At 34.6% G+C, this 15857-nt stretch overlaps 1 protein-coding gene across 3 annotated transcripts; it reads right to left on the bottom strand.

The window, feature by feature from the left end:
- Window positions 1-1178: 1178 nt before the first annotated feature.
- LOC18039615 (kinesin-like protein KIN-7K, chloroplastic) lies at window positions 1179-15337 on the bottom strand. Of its 3 annotated transcripts, none has more exons than XM_006429856.2 (24): window positions 15217-15337; window positions 14146-14413; window positions 13762-13859; window positions 13393-13482; window positions 11447-11499; window positions 10726-10791; window positions 10587-10640; window positions 10403-10462; window positions 9543-9621; window positions 9103-9170; window positions 7927-7989; window positions 7614-7718; window positions 6718-6822; window positions 6443-6550; window positions 6206-6367; window positions 5500-5682; window positions 5159-5317; window positions 4002-4232; window positions 3198-3338; window positions 2988-3113; window positions 2849-2899; window positions 2594-2641; window positions 2281-2484; window positions 1179-2076 (listed from the first exon to the last, which is right to left on the bottom strand). In XM_006429856.2, the coding sequence occupies exons 2-24, from the start codon at window positions 14379-14381 to the stop codon at window positions 1543-1545; spliced, it is 3024 nt and encodes a 1007-aa protein (XP_006429919.1). In that variant the 5' UTR covers window positions 14382-14413; window positions 15217-15337; the 3' UTR covers window positions 1179-1542. The 3 variants fall into 3 exon arrangements, with proteins under 3 accessions (XP_006429919.1, XP_024037576.1, XP_024037577.1); XM_024181808.1 differs by lacking the exon at window positions 15217-15337 and adding an exon at window positions 14943-15205; XM_024181809.1 differs by lacking the exon at window positions 2849-2899.
- Window positions 15338-15857: the final 520 nt, after the last annotated feature.

Below are 15857 nucleotides of genomic sequence, written 5' to 3' on the forward strand. Positions count from 1 at the left end.
ACAACACAGCAGTGGTTGGTTCGTAATTGCATTTACATGTGACGTGGGGACAGTTTTGAGATTTTAACTTGGTATTTTCTTTTTCTTTTTAATTTTTAAACTGGGAAAGAGACAATTGATTTTCAAATAACGTCATCAAGTTTTGTAAACTTCGGTTACGTTTTCGGGTTTTGGCTTTCAGTTTTAAGGCCACGTGTCATCAGCTTTAGGGTTTGAGCCAAACTAGAGAGAGACAAATTTGTTGTTTACCCGCTGATTAATCTAATCTAATGGCTTAATGGGGGGAAAATTAGACAAAGCAAGAGACTGAAAGAGGGCTGTTTAAAACAGCCTGTTTTCGTATTCGGATAATTCCAAATTACAGCAACTTTTTTCTTTAAAAAAATTTGTCTATTTATTGGATTTATATGATTTCTGTTTTCAAAAGTGAAGATAACCCACGTAAATTTTCTAATTTCACCATCAAAATTTTAATATTTAATTTTTTGGTTAAACTTCTGAAGTTACACAATATGTTATTCAAATTATAACATAAAACTGAAAGAATAAATTGTAACACTTGAGAAATATAACAAGAAAATTGAAATGCTCAACTAAGACTTGAAATATATAACAAAATTGTTTAATGAGTAATGAATAATTCTAGAGCCACAAATATTTGTAAAAATTGACATGGTATAATATGATTGATTGACTGAAAATATGTATAATAAAAATAAATCATATTGGTCATATCATATTTTTAATTCAACTAATTATAATATGACGCATTAATTTCCACAATAATATTTATAGAAAAGTATATATAATATTTAAAAAGGTTAATAACTATGCTGCTATATTAAAACTATTAATTTGTTTATGTAATTTGGTTTCTCATTTTTTCCAAAGGTGATTATTGGCCCGCAGTGTACAACAACAAAACGGCGATACCAAGCTCTTTTCGTTTTGGACCGTAATCTAGTGTTACGCAAGTTCAAGGCCCAGAAAGAAAAACCTCTTAATGCACGAGGACAGAGATAAAATAACTACTCAACTAGTAATTAACTTGTAATTAAGCTTTTCCCTCTCTTTTTTCGATCGTTGATTCGATCAATTTTCAAAAATCAACTCAAATTATGCAAACGAAACGCCATCTCCTAAACGCTATTGAAAAAAGAAAAGAAAAGAAAAGAAAAGAAATACACACGTGTATACACACGCCTTTTCCTATATTTTTTTTGTCCGGGTTAAATGCCGAGTTCATTCGTAATGGGCATGTCATGTGAAGCCAACTTTGCCTTGTGCATAAATGCCTCTACAAATATATGAACAAAGAAACGAAGAAAACAGAAAATTGAAGACCCAATTGGTGAACATATCTGAACATGAAAAAGGAACCCTCATTTGGAATACACAACCCGACTCCAATACACACCAACCACAAATTTCTACACATCACCCACTCTTAAGCGAATCCTACTGGGAGCCCAATGTCATGATGCTGGATCATTCAAACAGCTATATATGATTTCATTAATTTAAATTCCCAATACATTCGACTCACAGAGTTTCTCTTGTTGTCTCGGAACCATCAGTATCGGCTCCATGAGACTTCTTCAGCTTTGCCACAAGAACCCACATGTTAGCCAGTTCATTTTCCAGATAAGCTTCTCTTTTTTTGGATTCCTCGACCTTTCTTTGCAGCTCAGCCTCTTGTTGATCCTTTTCCAAAAGAGCAGCTTCATATGAAACCTCTCTCTCCCGGCTCAGAGCCAACTCCCTCTTGAGATCCAAGGATGAGCCATCTTGGTTTTGTCTCTTGATCTGGCCATCTCTGCGGCCATTCCGTACTGCACTTGTTCTGCGCTGTGTTGGGGAACTCTTAGCAGCTGCTAGCTCAGCAGTTAGTCTCTCTTTATGATTCATAAGCTTAGCAACTTCTTCTGACAATGCCTTGAGCTCAACAGCAGCAGCTGAGGCTAGTCCTTTCGCATATGAACTTTCCTCTGACAATTTCTGGTTCCGAAGTTCTAGTTGTTCTTTTGCCTCTGTTAGTTCAGTGACTTTTCGATTCAATTCTTCAATCTCAGCAGCCTGATTCAGGGAACAAAAAAAAAAAAAAAGGCAAGAGTTTAGCTGCAATGTTGATTGAAATGCCAATTTAAAATTTTGAACACCATGAATCAATGAAATTCAAGCCAATCACACAGAGTCCACAAAATTAATAGTCAGGCACAACTCCAACTGACTAACAAACGGTTTATAAATATCATGAACAGGCCAAGAGATGATATATACCTGCACTTGTAAACGTGAGTCTTCATTTATATCTTTCAACAATGCAATTTCTTTGTCGATTTGATGTTCTCCATTGAGGCTTTTTGCCTCAGCGAATCTTTGTGAATAACTGGCTAAAGGGCTGAAATTTCTCAACTCCAGTGCATCATTGAGCTGTTGCTTTAAGAAGCCAATTGTTTCCTGCAATCCTTCGCATTCGCAGATCTGATAGAATGTTTATGTCAAGTTAGAACTGGTCAGCAACATATCACCACAGCAAGGAAGTAATATCTATACATTTGATTTTGTACACATTGATAGATAAGATTTGCACCTTCTCATTCAGCTGCTCTTGAATGATACGGTTATCAGCGGCTTTAACCTGGAAAGCGAAGTAAACTCCAATGGTCAGATAAAATAAGAAACAACAGATGAAAACGATCAGTAAAGTCTGAAGAAATAAAGTTTATCATCTAATCACAAGTTTCTATTTTCAATTTGTAGAATTGTGGAAACACACTCTCAACATAATGTGTAATGGCTACTGAAACAATATTCTTGCGGTAAAAAGTACGGAAAGATTGATCACCTCAAGTTCAAAGGACTTCTCATTTAATTGTGCAGCCAGTTCAGCAAAAGACTGCACAGCACGAAACAACGAAGGCAATAAAGACAGACTTCAATGAGAGGCAAGTACCCACATCACTGATAAAGGAAGCTAAACTTACTTGAGATACTTCTGAGTTATCCATCGTGTTGTGTGAAGTCATGATAGAATCAGCAATTTGTTTTTCAAGCAAAGCAATTTGGTCATTCTTACCCTTGATTTCATCTCTCAACTTCTTGATCTCCACCTTAAATGAAATAGACAAAATGATGAATATTTCAGGCACATCAAAGCAGTAAGCAATGAAGATGATACATGAACAATATATTACCTGAAGTTGTTCTTTCTGAGGGTTTCTGGCAGCCTCCTCAGACAGTCGTTTCAAGGCACTTGAATGGAGTGCCACTTCTCCGGCCAAAATCTTCTGTTGCTCCCTTAGAAGATCAATTTGGTCAATTGTTTTAATGCTTGTCTGCAACAACCAATGGGAGGAACTTTAGACAGTAGACAATGCATAACGCATCCTTCTGAAAACATAAATAAATAAACAAGGCTTGAACCCAAACCAGTAGATTCAAGAATCATTACGTATGGGAATCAGGTGGTTCAGGATAGATCTTATTAATCCCATTTTTGTATGCAGATAGACAAAGCCACATAATACTCAGGCATGGGGGGTAACACCTTGTGTTGATAGGTTTTTCAAAAAATGTGGATCAGGTGGTTCAGGATAAATCTTATTAATCCCATTTTTGTATGCAGATAGACAAAGCCACATAATACTCAGGTGTGTGGGGTAACGCCTTATGTTGATAGGTTTTTCAAAAAATGTGGAAAAAATTGTCACTGCTTATTTTACAACTAAAACGCTTAAACAGAGATTATCAAAGACATAACATGTGGAGCCATATAGTTGCAAGTGTATGTGATGACATCGCACACACACAGCAAAAATGGACGAGTAATAGTATTTCAGACCCTTTCATAGATGAATGAGTAGAAGTTGCAAGAAAGCAGTGCAGGTATTCTGCTCATTTGACTAAAACAATATCTGAGCATTCAAATGAAGACATCATAGACCTATCTGCTGCAAGGTAAATTCTCAAGTAGCGCACGAAAACAAAGTTAGGCTTACCGAAGGCGTCTCTTGTCCAAGGAAACTGTCTTCAGGAACTCCTCTATCATGTCTAGCATCAGAGAGAAGATCCGCTGATGGGGATGTTTCTGTAAGTAAAGATTGAGAAAGTCTGGATTCTGTACGAAAATTAATGCTTTCGGCTCGGGGGGTTGAAGGTGTACTGGTAGATTTAATTCCACTTGATTTGTCACTGGTGCTTGTCAATGGCCCCAAGCTACTATCTCGTTTCTGATAAAAAAACAGTTAAATTCCTTCAGGTTCAAAATTAGCTAAACTAAAAAAAATAAAAAATAAAAATCCTGGAAATATAAGAAAGAAAGTGCCACGAGCATATTCAACCCAAAGTACTATTGAGGTCACATAATTTAAGCTAATAGATAATAACAAATTGCAACTAAATAGAACATAGATCATTAACAAACGACAATAAAGTTGGCCTCAAGTTCTTGTTCCAAACCTATGAAATAAATAGAAAAGTACAATTCCCCAAAAGAAAAAAAAACACAAGTAATTTAAATCAAACTTAAAAACGCACATAAGCTTGGAGGATGACTAGGAAATAGGACACAACTCATAAATTTACCACTATAAAAAAAGGAAAGTTTAAGAGGTATGATGATTTGGTAGGAAAAATGATAAATAATAGCACATTAATATTTCCATGTTCCTCCTGTTTAAGGAATTCCGAAGTAGTATGAGCTAGATTAATCGCCGTGGAAATTGCACTCAACTGTAGCTCTTAATTGTGTATGATTCATCCTCAGGGAAGGCCCATAGGAAGAAATAGAAACAGGAGAAAAATGTGATATATTCATCATATTTAATCCCTTTTTACCTACATTTGAACAGGTTGGGATCTAGAAACAAACAAATTATATTTTTAATGGATGCCACCAATAATTTCAAGTTGTCAGTTTTTTCTTATTTACAGCAGCTAGTAAAGAGCAAAGCTACACTAGACATGGTTGCTGAATGTGGTATAAAGAGCAGATGCTGAAAAACAATGTCTCTTTGTTTATCATTTTGGATGATTAAAGGGTAAAGATCCAGATCAAACCCTAAGATTGTTATTCTTTGCTCAGAAAGTTGTCGACTGCCAATGGGTATAAACTGATACATAACATATACAAAATAGCAATCCACAATATACATACCCGTAACTTTAACCAGTTTAGCAGTCCATGCTTCCGAGTCTTTTTCTCCTCCTTACTTGTATCATCTGCAGTTTCAGCATTTCCTTCCAGAGAAACATACAAGTCAATGTTTTCGTCATCCAAGATTAAATCCCGCCTTCTGTGTGGTAGGTATGCAAGCTGCAAAGTTTTGCATTAGATAACTATAATCAGACCAATTAAAGTTGAGAGAAGATCTTTTTTATGATAAGCACTCTGACCATCCAGCCCATAATGAAACCACTAATATTATTACAAGTAAATTAAAGTTCTAATATGAGGGTACAAATAACAAACAATTTGGGTAAAACCAATCATGGTACCTCTTCTTCCCCAAAGGAATGTCTCCTCCTTGGACCAGGGCGGTGAGGTACTCTCGGTGATTGGGAGGCCTTTGAAGAGACCAAAATTAATTTTGTCAATCGTTGTATTCTGCTCAACAAAGCCGATTTAGCATCTTCTTCTTCTTCCAATCTTGATTGCAGCTTGACTTGACCATCTTCTAGCTTTACACATCACAGTACTCAAAGTGAATGGTCATACACGTCATTTCATTCTTTTTCAGATATCTCATACATTCTCAAATGTTCACCATATGATATGTCGTCATCAGTTCATTGAATCTTAATCAGCATAATACAAGGTTTTTTGGAAACAAGGAAAAACTAGGACATTAAATGCAATTTAAAATAAGGGTAAGGGCAGAAAATTGGCCTTTTTCTCCCGACGGTCCACGAGACCTGACATTCAAAAGTTTCTACTAGGACTAGAAATTGAGAGTTATTATATTATACGAACTTAAAAATTCTTCACTCATCTTGACCATTTTACTTTTGCTCAAGCTCATTAATATTGTCTCCCCTTCATAGAACATATAAAGCCCTGTAGGAAGCATGAAATAAGAAGACCATGATTTGTGCAAGAAATTTTTTTAGGTACCCTAACAGGCAAGATTTGAACTGCAAATGAACAATAAGTTAATTTTTCAACCGTAGCAAAAGCAACAAGCCCATCTAATGGTATGCTTACCTTTTGCTTTAAGAGTACAATATTGTCTTCTCCAATATCTGTCAGTTGAGGATCTGTCAGTTGAGGAATTGTCACAATACCCCTCTTCAATTGTTCCAACTCTTCCTTTAAAAGACGTATCTCATTTTGATACTTCTTAATAAGTGATTTCTCATCGATGATCTGCAGTTTCATTTTAGTTAATCACAAAATCTACTGAGTAGATATTTCAGAGATCCATCGTTTTAGGTAAAGTACCTTGTTCTGAGCTGCTAGAATTTCAATATGCTTTGCACGGTGAGCAAATTTCAACGTATTATGTGTTTCTTCAGAACTACTCGACGAAGGAGTAACAGTGCAAATGAGCTGAAATTTCAGACAATGAAGACCAATGAACAAAGGATATCATGGACAAGTAACAACTTTCCAAAAGAATAGGCTGCATGTGTATTTATATGTTCTGCATTCACCCAGAATACATGCCATATGTCTTCTTAAAATGGATAAAAGTAGATAAATGTAAAAGTGCTTACAGATACACGGCCATGACCACTCAATGAAGATTGTAGGAGCCGGGTTAATTTAGAGTCCCTATATGGTATATGAGCGGCCCTCCCATCTGTTAACTTCGAAATAACCTACAACAATTACAACATATATATCCCATGGTAAGTTTATTTTCTATGATAATATCAAAACTCAGATAATGCATACAAGACCATCAGCTACAGCATGGTATCGTCTATAGATAGTTAGGAAGCAACACGAAAAAGTCACAATTCAATCAATTTGGTGTAATGAAAAAAACAGAAAAACATATTGACATCTAAAACCTGATTTTACTGTTACATAGCACAAAGGTATTCAGTGTTTTAATTCCATGAATTGATAAAACGCCTCGCAATCATCCTTATGTCATAAAAAGGAAACATGCATCAATCAACCATGGCTTTGTCTCTCACTTAAATTTACTCTTGACTGTTTGTTTCCAAATCCAAGTACTTTCTGTGGCAACAAAGTTACAAGGACACAGCGGTGAGGAATGGTAAATTGCTATAGTTACATTAAAATTTATAAATGCAACATCCACAAAAAAAAAATGTAAATTCATACAGTAATGCATATTGACTACCATCAATGGTCCATTAAGACATCAAATAAATTTACTTTAAATGATAGAAATTTCATTTAATAAGTCATTACCAAGTTACGTTAATTACGAATTTAGACGCAATCTCAACCGTTGAAAGCATTTATCCAACTATTCAACAATTGTGCACTTATTATCTCCCTGTGTGTCCGTCTGGATATTTGTTTATGCGTATACAGTCAATAGTCGATTTACAGATAAAAAAAGAAGTGCACAGAGGAAGCAAGGAAATTATAACCACCATCACTGCTTGTATAAGAATAATGTGAGAGAACTCACAGTTCCAAGAGTTAGCAGGCTTTTATTAATATAAGATCCTTCTTTCCTCCTCACACCAGTAGTTTCTGCCTTTGAGCTCTCAGAACCTGCCAGATCGATGAGGTGCTGCAGGTATAAGTAAAGTTTGGAAAAGTTAAACAAAATCATTGAAAATGGAATACATGGCAAATAAAAAAAAAATGTTCTATCAATACAAATAAAGGAAACACAAGAGTCTGTTATTTAAAAATTAAGAGCAGATTGAGACCAGAAACTTAAAAGGTAACCAACAATGAACCAAAGACAGTGTTGAGAACAAGGCCTTAGAAATTACCAGTTGAGATAAATTTACAGCTTCCCCTGCACTATTTTCACCACAAGGACTGCTCTCTATTGTCTTTACAGAAAGAAGTGGGAACAAAATTAGTTGATACGAAGACAGGAATAAGTAATTTAATATGCACACTGGTAAATGGTGAAGGGTAGATTAAGTGTCCCAAAACACTATAGCAAGAACAAGATAACCCTGTCTGACATGTAATAGCAAATGCACTGAGGAAAAAGACATGAACATCATGTCCTACAGGTAATTAAAAGCTAAAAACAAAGTCAAAGGACTTCCATATCATGTAGATATTGATTAAAAATATGACTTGACATATTCTCACCTAACGATAGATAAGGTTTTGGTATCCATTGATTTGCAAATGTAATGCTACAAAAACTTTCAAAAAACAACAAAGGATTTTAACACCTGGTGTTTGTCCACAAGAGGACAGCCTAGCTGGCTTCATTTCTTGAAGTGAAAGACCCTCGCACCAATGTTGGAGAGAGATATTGGGGTGGGTTGCATGGTAATTGATTATTTTGGGGGGGTGGGGGGGAGGGGAAGCACCCGAGGTTATGCAAATGGTGAGAGACTCAACAACATGTTTTATATCATAGAAAATCAATATGATGTTATATAAATGGAGAAATATCACTATATCTTACACATAAAGAATGTGGTATTGGATCTTTGAGCCAAATTCTGAATCTTCTGGGAGAGTAATCAAGTGAAGACTAAGATAATAAATAAGTGGTTGTAATTATTAACTACATTCGTGCCACACAAAACAACAGTTGGGCAATAGATGGAACCACTAACAGAGGACCAACAGAAACTATACACTGTATATTATCATGCCAAATAATAGGGTCATGGGTCCTATGATGCAATATTATGACCATCACATTAGCACACATGAAAAGAAATGAATGACATAGTATGTAATATGTCTGTTTTGGACCACGTTTTTTGTGGAAGAGCATCTAGGATGAGAGATATGATCATATGAGTGGTTGGGTGGATGAACGAATGCATGCACGTGTGTGTGTCCATGTCTGTAACCGTCACTTGAGGCAAACAGTCTCATTTAGTGAGATGAGCAAGTTAAAAAGGCAATAGGAAAAAGCAATTCCAAAAAATTCAAATTTACATTCTGCTTCCAGCATTATAAAGCACGAGTACCAGTGTAAATATTGTATGGCTCCGACTGCTTAGTAAATTGAAATTTGTGGACCCAACATGTCTGTGCTCTGTTGTCAAAAACCAACATCTAATCACTATGTCTGAAGCAAATTTCACAAACAGTATTATAGAAGGGAAAAAAAAACATTAACTGGAATGCGATTTATGACCAGTAAACAATGCACGGTAACCAGCTATTTAAACAGCTCTAACAATATAAACCTGTGATAACAAGAAAAATAAACCACTCTTTCTATATTAAATTACTTCAAAAAGATTGTTGATACTAGTTCTGTCAAAATAGGCTTTCTAAAATGTTGAGTATGTGAGCAAGAAACTCTATCCAAGTATGATCCAACACCACTGTTGTTTAATCATTTTATCTTTTTTATTTCAATCTATTTCCACCGGTGGCAAAACAAAATAGGAAAGCAATTTACCTTCTCCAGCTGCAATAAGGGACAGCGCATGAGCAGGGGATAACACAACTTCTTCCTTTACACCTTCAACAAAGGTTCCCTACAACCATCAATTAATTCATAAATGAATCACACACTTTCTTACATCTAGCCAACCAGGATTTAGATAAAATAATGTTTCTGTTACAGAAATATAAACTAAATAAAGAAAACTCAGTAATGTTGATTTTTTTTATTTCACAGGCTCTATCACAGAGGAATTCGAGACAAGTATATTTCCATACATGAGCATGATAAGTAAATAAAAAAGCATCATCCTTTTAGAAGAAAAACAGTATATGAGAGCACTATTGAAGACCGACAATGCATAGTCCGTGCATGTTCCTAAAGCCTTGGGCATGGTATATTCATCCTTAATGCAACTTCAATGATAATCCCAGGCCAAGATAAGCTAACTTCATGCTGCTTTTATAAGGTAATCACTTACAAATTGCATAGTGTCAGTTTTTAATTTCTGTAAGGTTCCCATAAATGTTTTGAAAGATAAGGAAAGATAAGAGGAGTACTGAGGACTCTAACTATGACTTACAAATAAAATCAATTACTTTCACCGCTTAACTATGGAGGTATATGACCATAAACCTTTCTGGGTCTCAAGTTCATTATCCACTTGATGTTGGTAGCTAAAGTCCAACAGGAATATCCAATTGATAAAGTTTCCATCTTCAATTTGCTATGGTTAAAAGAATTTTGTATGAATCATCGTATGTGATATCAAAGCAAAAGAGAGAGGTAATGAGAAAATACCAGTCATGATGTATAGTGCAGTTACAAGGTGACAGTAACCAATAGAAACAGATCAGATACTGATAAATGGGTACCTGAGAATCCTCTCTAATCCTTAAATTCTGTCCTGCTGGATTCAACAAGTCATTTACAACCTGAAAATGTAGGAAACCTTAAAGGATAGTAACAAATCATGACAGCTATGTTGTTTGAAAGGCTGTAACAAAAAATGAGCACCATTATTAAACAAGTAAATTGCAGAGCAGGGAAGAAGCTCACCTCATTATAAATCTCCAAGTATGAAACTCGAAGAAGAAATTCTCGATTTGGAGTCTAGGAAAAATCAATTTTTTTCTTCAGTATTATAACAAAGAAACTAATACACTAAGTTCTCTAGTAAGTATCCCATTAAAAGTACCTCTTGAATAATACTAAAAGCATCTTTCACTGCCAATGGAATAATTCCAGGGGACCTCTGATCACCCTGCCATTAACATGTTAGCAATGTAAGTACAATGGTAATGTTTTTGAGAAAGCCAAACTCATTGCTTGACAAGTCACTAGACACTACATAACAAATCTATCCACCACATCAGAATATGATTAGCAAACAAATATTTAGAGAACAACAGCACATGTCACATTAACAACGTTGGTACCATATACATGCAGTTCTGAGTTTGTAAGCATCAGTTTGGATTTGATGCACTGGGTTACAAACAGAATAACCTTCAATATAGCACAAACATCACTCTCAGTAAATGCACTATTGATACAGAATATTTTTTCAAGAGTTCAAGAATGATAAGAAGCAAAGACAAACATTAAAAAAAGTTAAAATACAAAGGACCAAAAGTGACTCATTCATAAGATTTGGCTCAGAGAAGAATGTAAATTGTAACTTTTAACTTTATCAATGACTTATAGGGTAGAAAAAAGATGCTGCAGTGCAGGAACTTGAAAAGTTGACTCAGGCAAAAAATTACTTTTCTTTACCAACTCATAAACCAATGCTGTCAACCTAAACCTATTTTCTACCAGGAAAAAGCAGTTCTACTATGCATCAGGGGAAGATAAATCAAATGTGTACTAGATAAACAACATATTTTACAAAGAGGTAAACCGTTGTATATTCTTACATGCATTGTGTGAGTCTTCCCACTGCTCGTCACACCATATGCAAATATGGTTCCTGTTCAGGTGGGGAAACACCAAGTCAATACTTCGTAAAGTTTTGTACTATTTTAGAAGATTACTAAATGACGAATGCAAAAACTTTTAAAAACTGTATTTACTCCTTGCCCATGTAAACCACCGCACCTCAGGCCTTTGGCAACAATCAGTCAACAGTTGTTGCCAGAGCAAAGGATTAAGTGCATAGGTAGCATATCAAAATATGGCCAGAAGCAACCAACTTGGTACTTCAGCCACATTTGTCCTCAAGCTTAGTGGTTAGAAGGTAGCTTCTAAATTTGAACCTATTCACTATTAGGTGCCAATCTACTAATGCCAACAATCCAGTATGCAGAAAACATAAAAATACTAGGAAAAAAATTTATAACTGCACTCCTGAAGCTCTAGATGTGTTCCTCTGGAATTTGGTCAATTAAATTGACATTTCTACCACAAGAAAAAACTAGAACCAGCGTTTATTAGTTACAGTCTTATATGACAATGAATAACACAATAATATAAATTGTGATATAATGCATTTTGCAGGCATATAAACAAAACTACAACCTTCTAGGAGAAACTAACGCCAGGTAAAGAGCTAGTTGCAGACTAATCTGAAAACCCAATTTGAAGTTGAATCCAGAGATCCCAGCTCATTAGTGAGGAACAACTTGTTGTTCAAACACTACTTGTCATGGCATGACCATTAATGAACTGTACATGATAGCCAAAGGTCGGTGAAACCAGATGGTACTTGGGCTACAGTTATACTGTGAAATGTGTATTATTCCAACCAAAATTCAACTGCCTCTTTTTCTTCATCACTTCCTTTATACTGCTAAATCTGGCAATGCTATACCTTAGGCAACGGTTTTTAATGGACCTATCTTCCTAACTGGGGAAGAGGTGGACCAGAGCCAAAATTCTTATTTGGTCCAATGATTTTACTTTTTGATGTAAACTGATTACAAGAGGCCTTGGGATGATCTTTTTCTATTTAGTTTCTTCATTTGATAACATCCTCCATTGTTCCACTTAAATCCCTTAGTAAATTTAGGCATAACATAAGTTACAAGTTACAAGATTTAAAAAATGTGGAAATTATGAAGTAACAAGTCCAATATCCAATGTCCTATTAAATCCAGTTATTGAAAAAAAGAAAAAAAAAAGTTAATCTTTAATTTTAATTCCATTTTTCTGGAACTTAATAATTTACTTTTTAGAAGGATAAAAATGAAACCGATTCACCATGCCCTCTTTCTACAAAGTAAAATCCTAGAAAACAAAAGATTTATCATCAATTTCCATTTCTACTTCTTGGGCTTCAATATTTTACTTCTCAAAAAGATTAAAACAACTTCAATTCGCCATGCTCTTTATTTATAAAATCATAAGAACAAAGAATTGTCATCAATTTTCTCTCCATTTATTGTACGACTATGTTTTCCTTTCTAAAGTATCAAAACAAATTTCATTCACTTTTTGATTCTCTATCCAGGCATTTTACTTATTGATATCAAATACTCTCTAGACTATAAAAACTTTTTTGCAATTTAGTACAAGGCTATTTCTACTCTCTGAAGCATCATATGTCACAAATTCGATAATTTTTTATTGCATATCATTGTGTCTTTGTCTTGCTTTATAAAATATTAATGATGATAACCCCATGTAGTACTTGCAGGTAAGTAATTCACAAATACAAAATCAATTTAGCCCAGGCCAATCTGAATTCCTGATCATGCCCCTGGTCAGTGATTGAATTATTTCATTTTTCTGGTTAACTATGAGAGGCAGTGGCAAAAGAGAACCCAAAATGATTCCATGAGGTAAACAAAAATCTCAGAAAGATTCATTGAAAAAAGAGTTGCAAGATATATGTTTGCCAAGCATAAGGATTGTCATAAATTACCATTGATGCCATCCATTGCACCACTGACAACGTGCTGCGCAGCAATATCGTACACGTGACGGGTAGTGGTAGTAGGGCCAAACACCCGATCTAGAAGCATTTAAGAAAAAACAATGAACTTAAAATCAAATATGAACAAGTTAAATATATCATAATTCCCACATTTGTTTTCCTCCCAGAAAAAGAAAGTGGAAACAGTAATTCTACTAAAATCTATTATATAACGGGATATAGATCATATGAGTGACAACATTCCATCTGAGCATATGAGTGAGTCACTTGAGCATGTTTCAAGCTTTTCATCAACAAGTTATGCGGCCAACCACAGTATGCAAATATAATTCCACTGAAGACTATTTAATAACTTACCATAGGCATACGCTATTGATGGATTATCTTCATTCCGCAAAATAGTTTCTCCATCTGCGTACCACGCAATCTCTTCACCTTGCCGAATCTCCCTAGGACTACAGAATGCAATAACAACAATCAATTTTCAAGCACTCTTCAAAAAAATACAACAAAGTAAATTAAAAGAAATAAGTTCATGAATCCTTAAGAGTTCATGACCAAGGGTATATGTTTTAGTTGTTGTGCTTCTGCGTAATTTTAAAATTTTTTTAAAGCACTACAGCTAAAGTGACCAACTTTTAGTGAATCTTCAATACTTCTAGAAGAAGTGCACTAAAAGAGCACTTAAATATAACTTTATTACCCGAACCTAGACAAAATGAAAGTAAAATGTAAATGTACCTTAGTGGACGGAACCGGACAGTCACTGTAACATTTTCTTTGGATGATGGATTTTCAGTGTAGTAGTACTGCGGCTTACTTCGAGCTGATGAAGAAGCAGGTGAACTCTGACCATCAATAGACGTTTCTAGAAACCGCTTGGAAGACGACGTCGTTGAAGAAGATGGAGAATTAGCAGCTTTTAAGCTGCTCGAATCGAGTAATCTCTTTGATTTCGATCCGCGTCTTGACGACATTGCTACTCACATATCAATTCTTCTTCAACACGCTAAAAACAAAAAATAACTGTCAGAAACTTTAAATTGGCTTTCGAGTCAGTCAGCAAATTCCAAAAAGAAATTAATCTTTTAAAAATTTTATCTAGACATTTTCTAGGACAATTTATTTTTTAGAAAGAAAAAATCAATTATCCTAAATTCACGCGGAAATAAGACAGGAAAAGAGCAATAAAAACACTCTGCTTAATTTCGAGTTGACTTTCTCTCTTTTAAGATATTTTCTTCTTCTCTGTTTGGTAGCCGAGAAAATTAAAAACAAACAAACAAACAACTTCAAGCACTCAGCTTAATTATAGTTGACTTCCTTACTTCTACAAATTCTACAGTCTCTGTTTGGTTACCGAGAAAATTCAATAAACTAAAAAGAAAACAAAAATTTCAGCGTAAATCTCCAGTCAATCAACCGAGTTGAATACTTGAATACACTTGAGGAGCTACTTTTTTTTTTCTATTTTGACTTTTTGCGCAATTTTAAAGGGAAAATAATAAAGAACAAATATATTTGTGGAGGTTGCTCACCTGGAGAGAAAGAGAGAGAAGAGGAGAAAGGAGGAGGAGAATCAAAGCATTGTGGATAAAATGGAGGCAGCATGCATGAGTGAGTGAATTTATATACACACACATATATATATAATGAAAAATCTTTATGGAGATTGGAGTTTAGAGAAGCGTAGATCTATGGAAACAGAAAAACAAGAAGAACATCATCATCGTCACTCATTAGTAGTAAGTGAGTCAGTGAGAGAATTTTTTTTGTTCATTTGGTAAAATTAGATGTTAAATTATTGCTTGCCTTGGAAGCGATGCGATGCTATGCCCTGCCTATGCCCCCTTCTTCGTCAAAGGCAAAATGCCTCATTCGCAATTCACCCACCTTTTTGCCATTTTAGACCCCAAAAAAAATGGAAAAATGCAAAAACAAAAATTGCCAGTCTAGCAGCCTAACCCGGTTAGTGACAGTGTGCTTCCTATAATAATAGGACGGGAATCGTGGGGCCGTGTTATTTTTGTTTTTTCTTTTAACTACTTTTCAGTTTTTACTTCTTTGTTTTTAGCTTTTTATTAATAAATCTTTTTAATGCAAAAATGAAAAATCCATTACAACTCCTAAATTATTTTAAAATTACTGTAAAATAAAAAACCACCTAACCATGTCCCAAGTAATTTTTAAACAATTTCATTTGATTAACCATCCAGGGTTTAAATCTTGAAAGAAGTAAATACTTAAAAATTTAAGTCGAATTTTACTTGTCCTTTTATGTTTTACCTTTTAAGACAATTAAAATAAATAACTATTGACACATAATAATTACAATAACATCATATTATATATCATGTCACATTAGTCAAAATATAAGTTTACTTAGTGTCTCAATTATATAAGTACAAAATAATGTAATAATATAAGACGCACGATTTTATTATTTTATTAAA

This window comes from Citrus clementina, unplaced genomic scaffold, assembly GCF_000493195.1.
Source record: "Citrus clementina cultivar Clemenules unplaced genomic scaffold, Citrus_clementina_v1.0 scaffold_6, whole genome shotgun sequence".
In the NCBI taxonomy this organism is placed as follows: domain Eukaryota; kingdom Viridiplantae; phylum Streptophyta; class Magnoliopsida; order Sapindales; family Rutaceae; genus Citrus; species Citrus x clementina.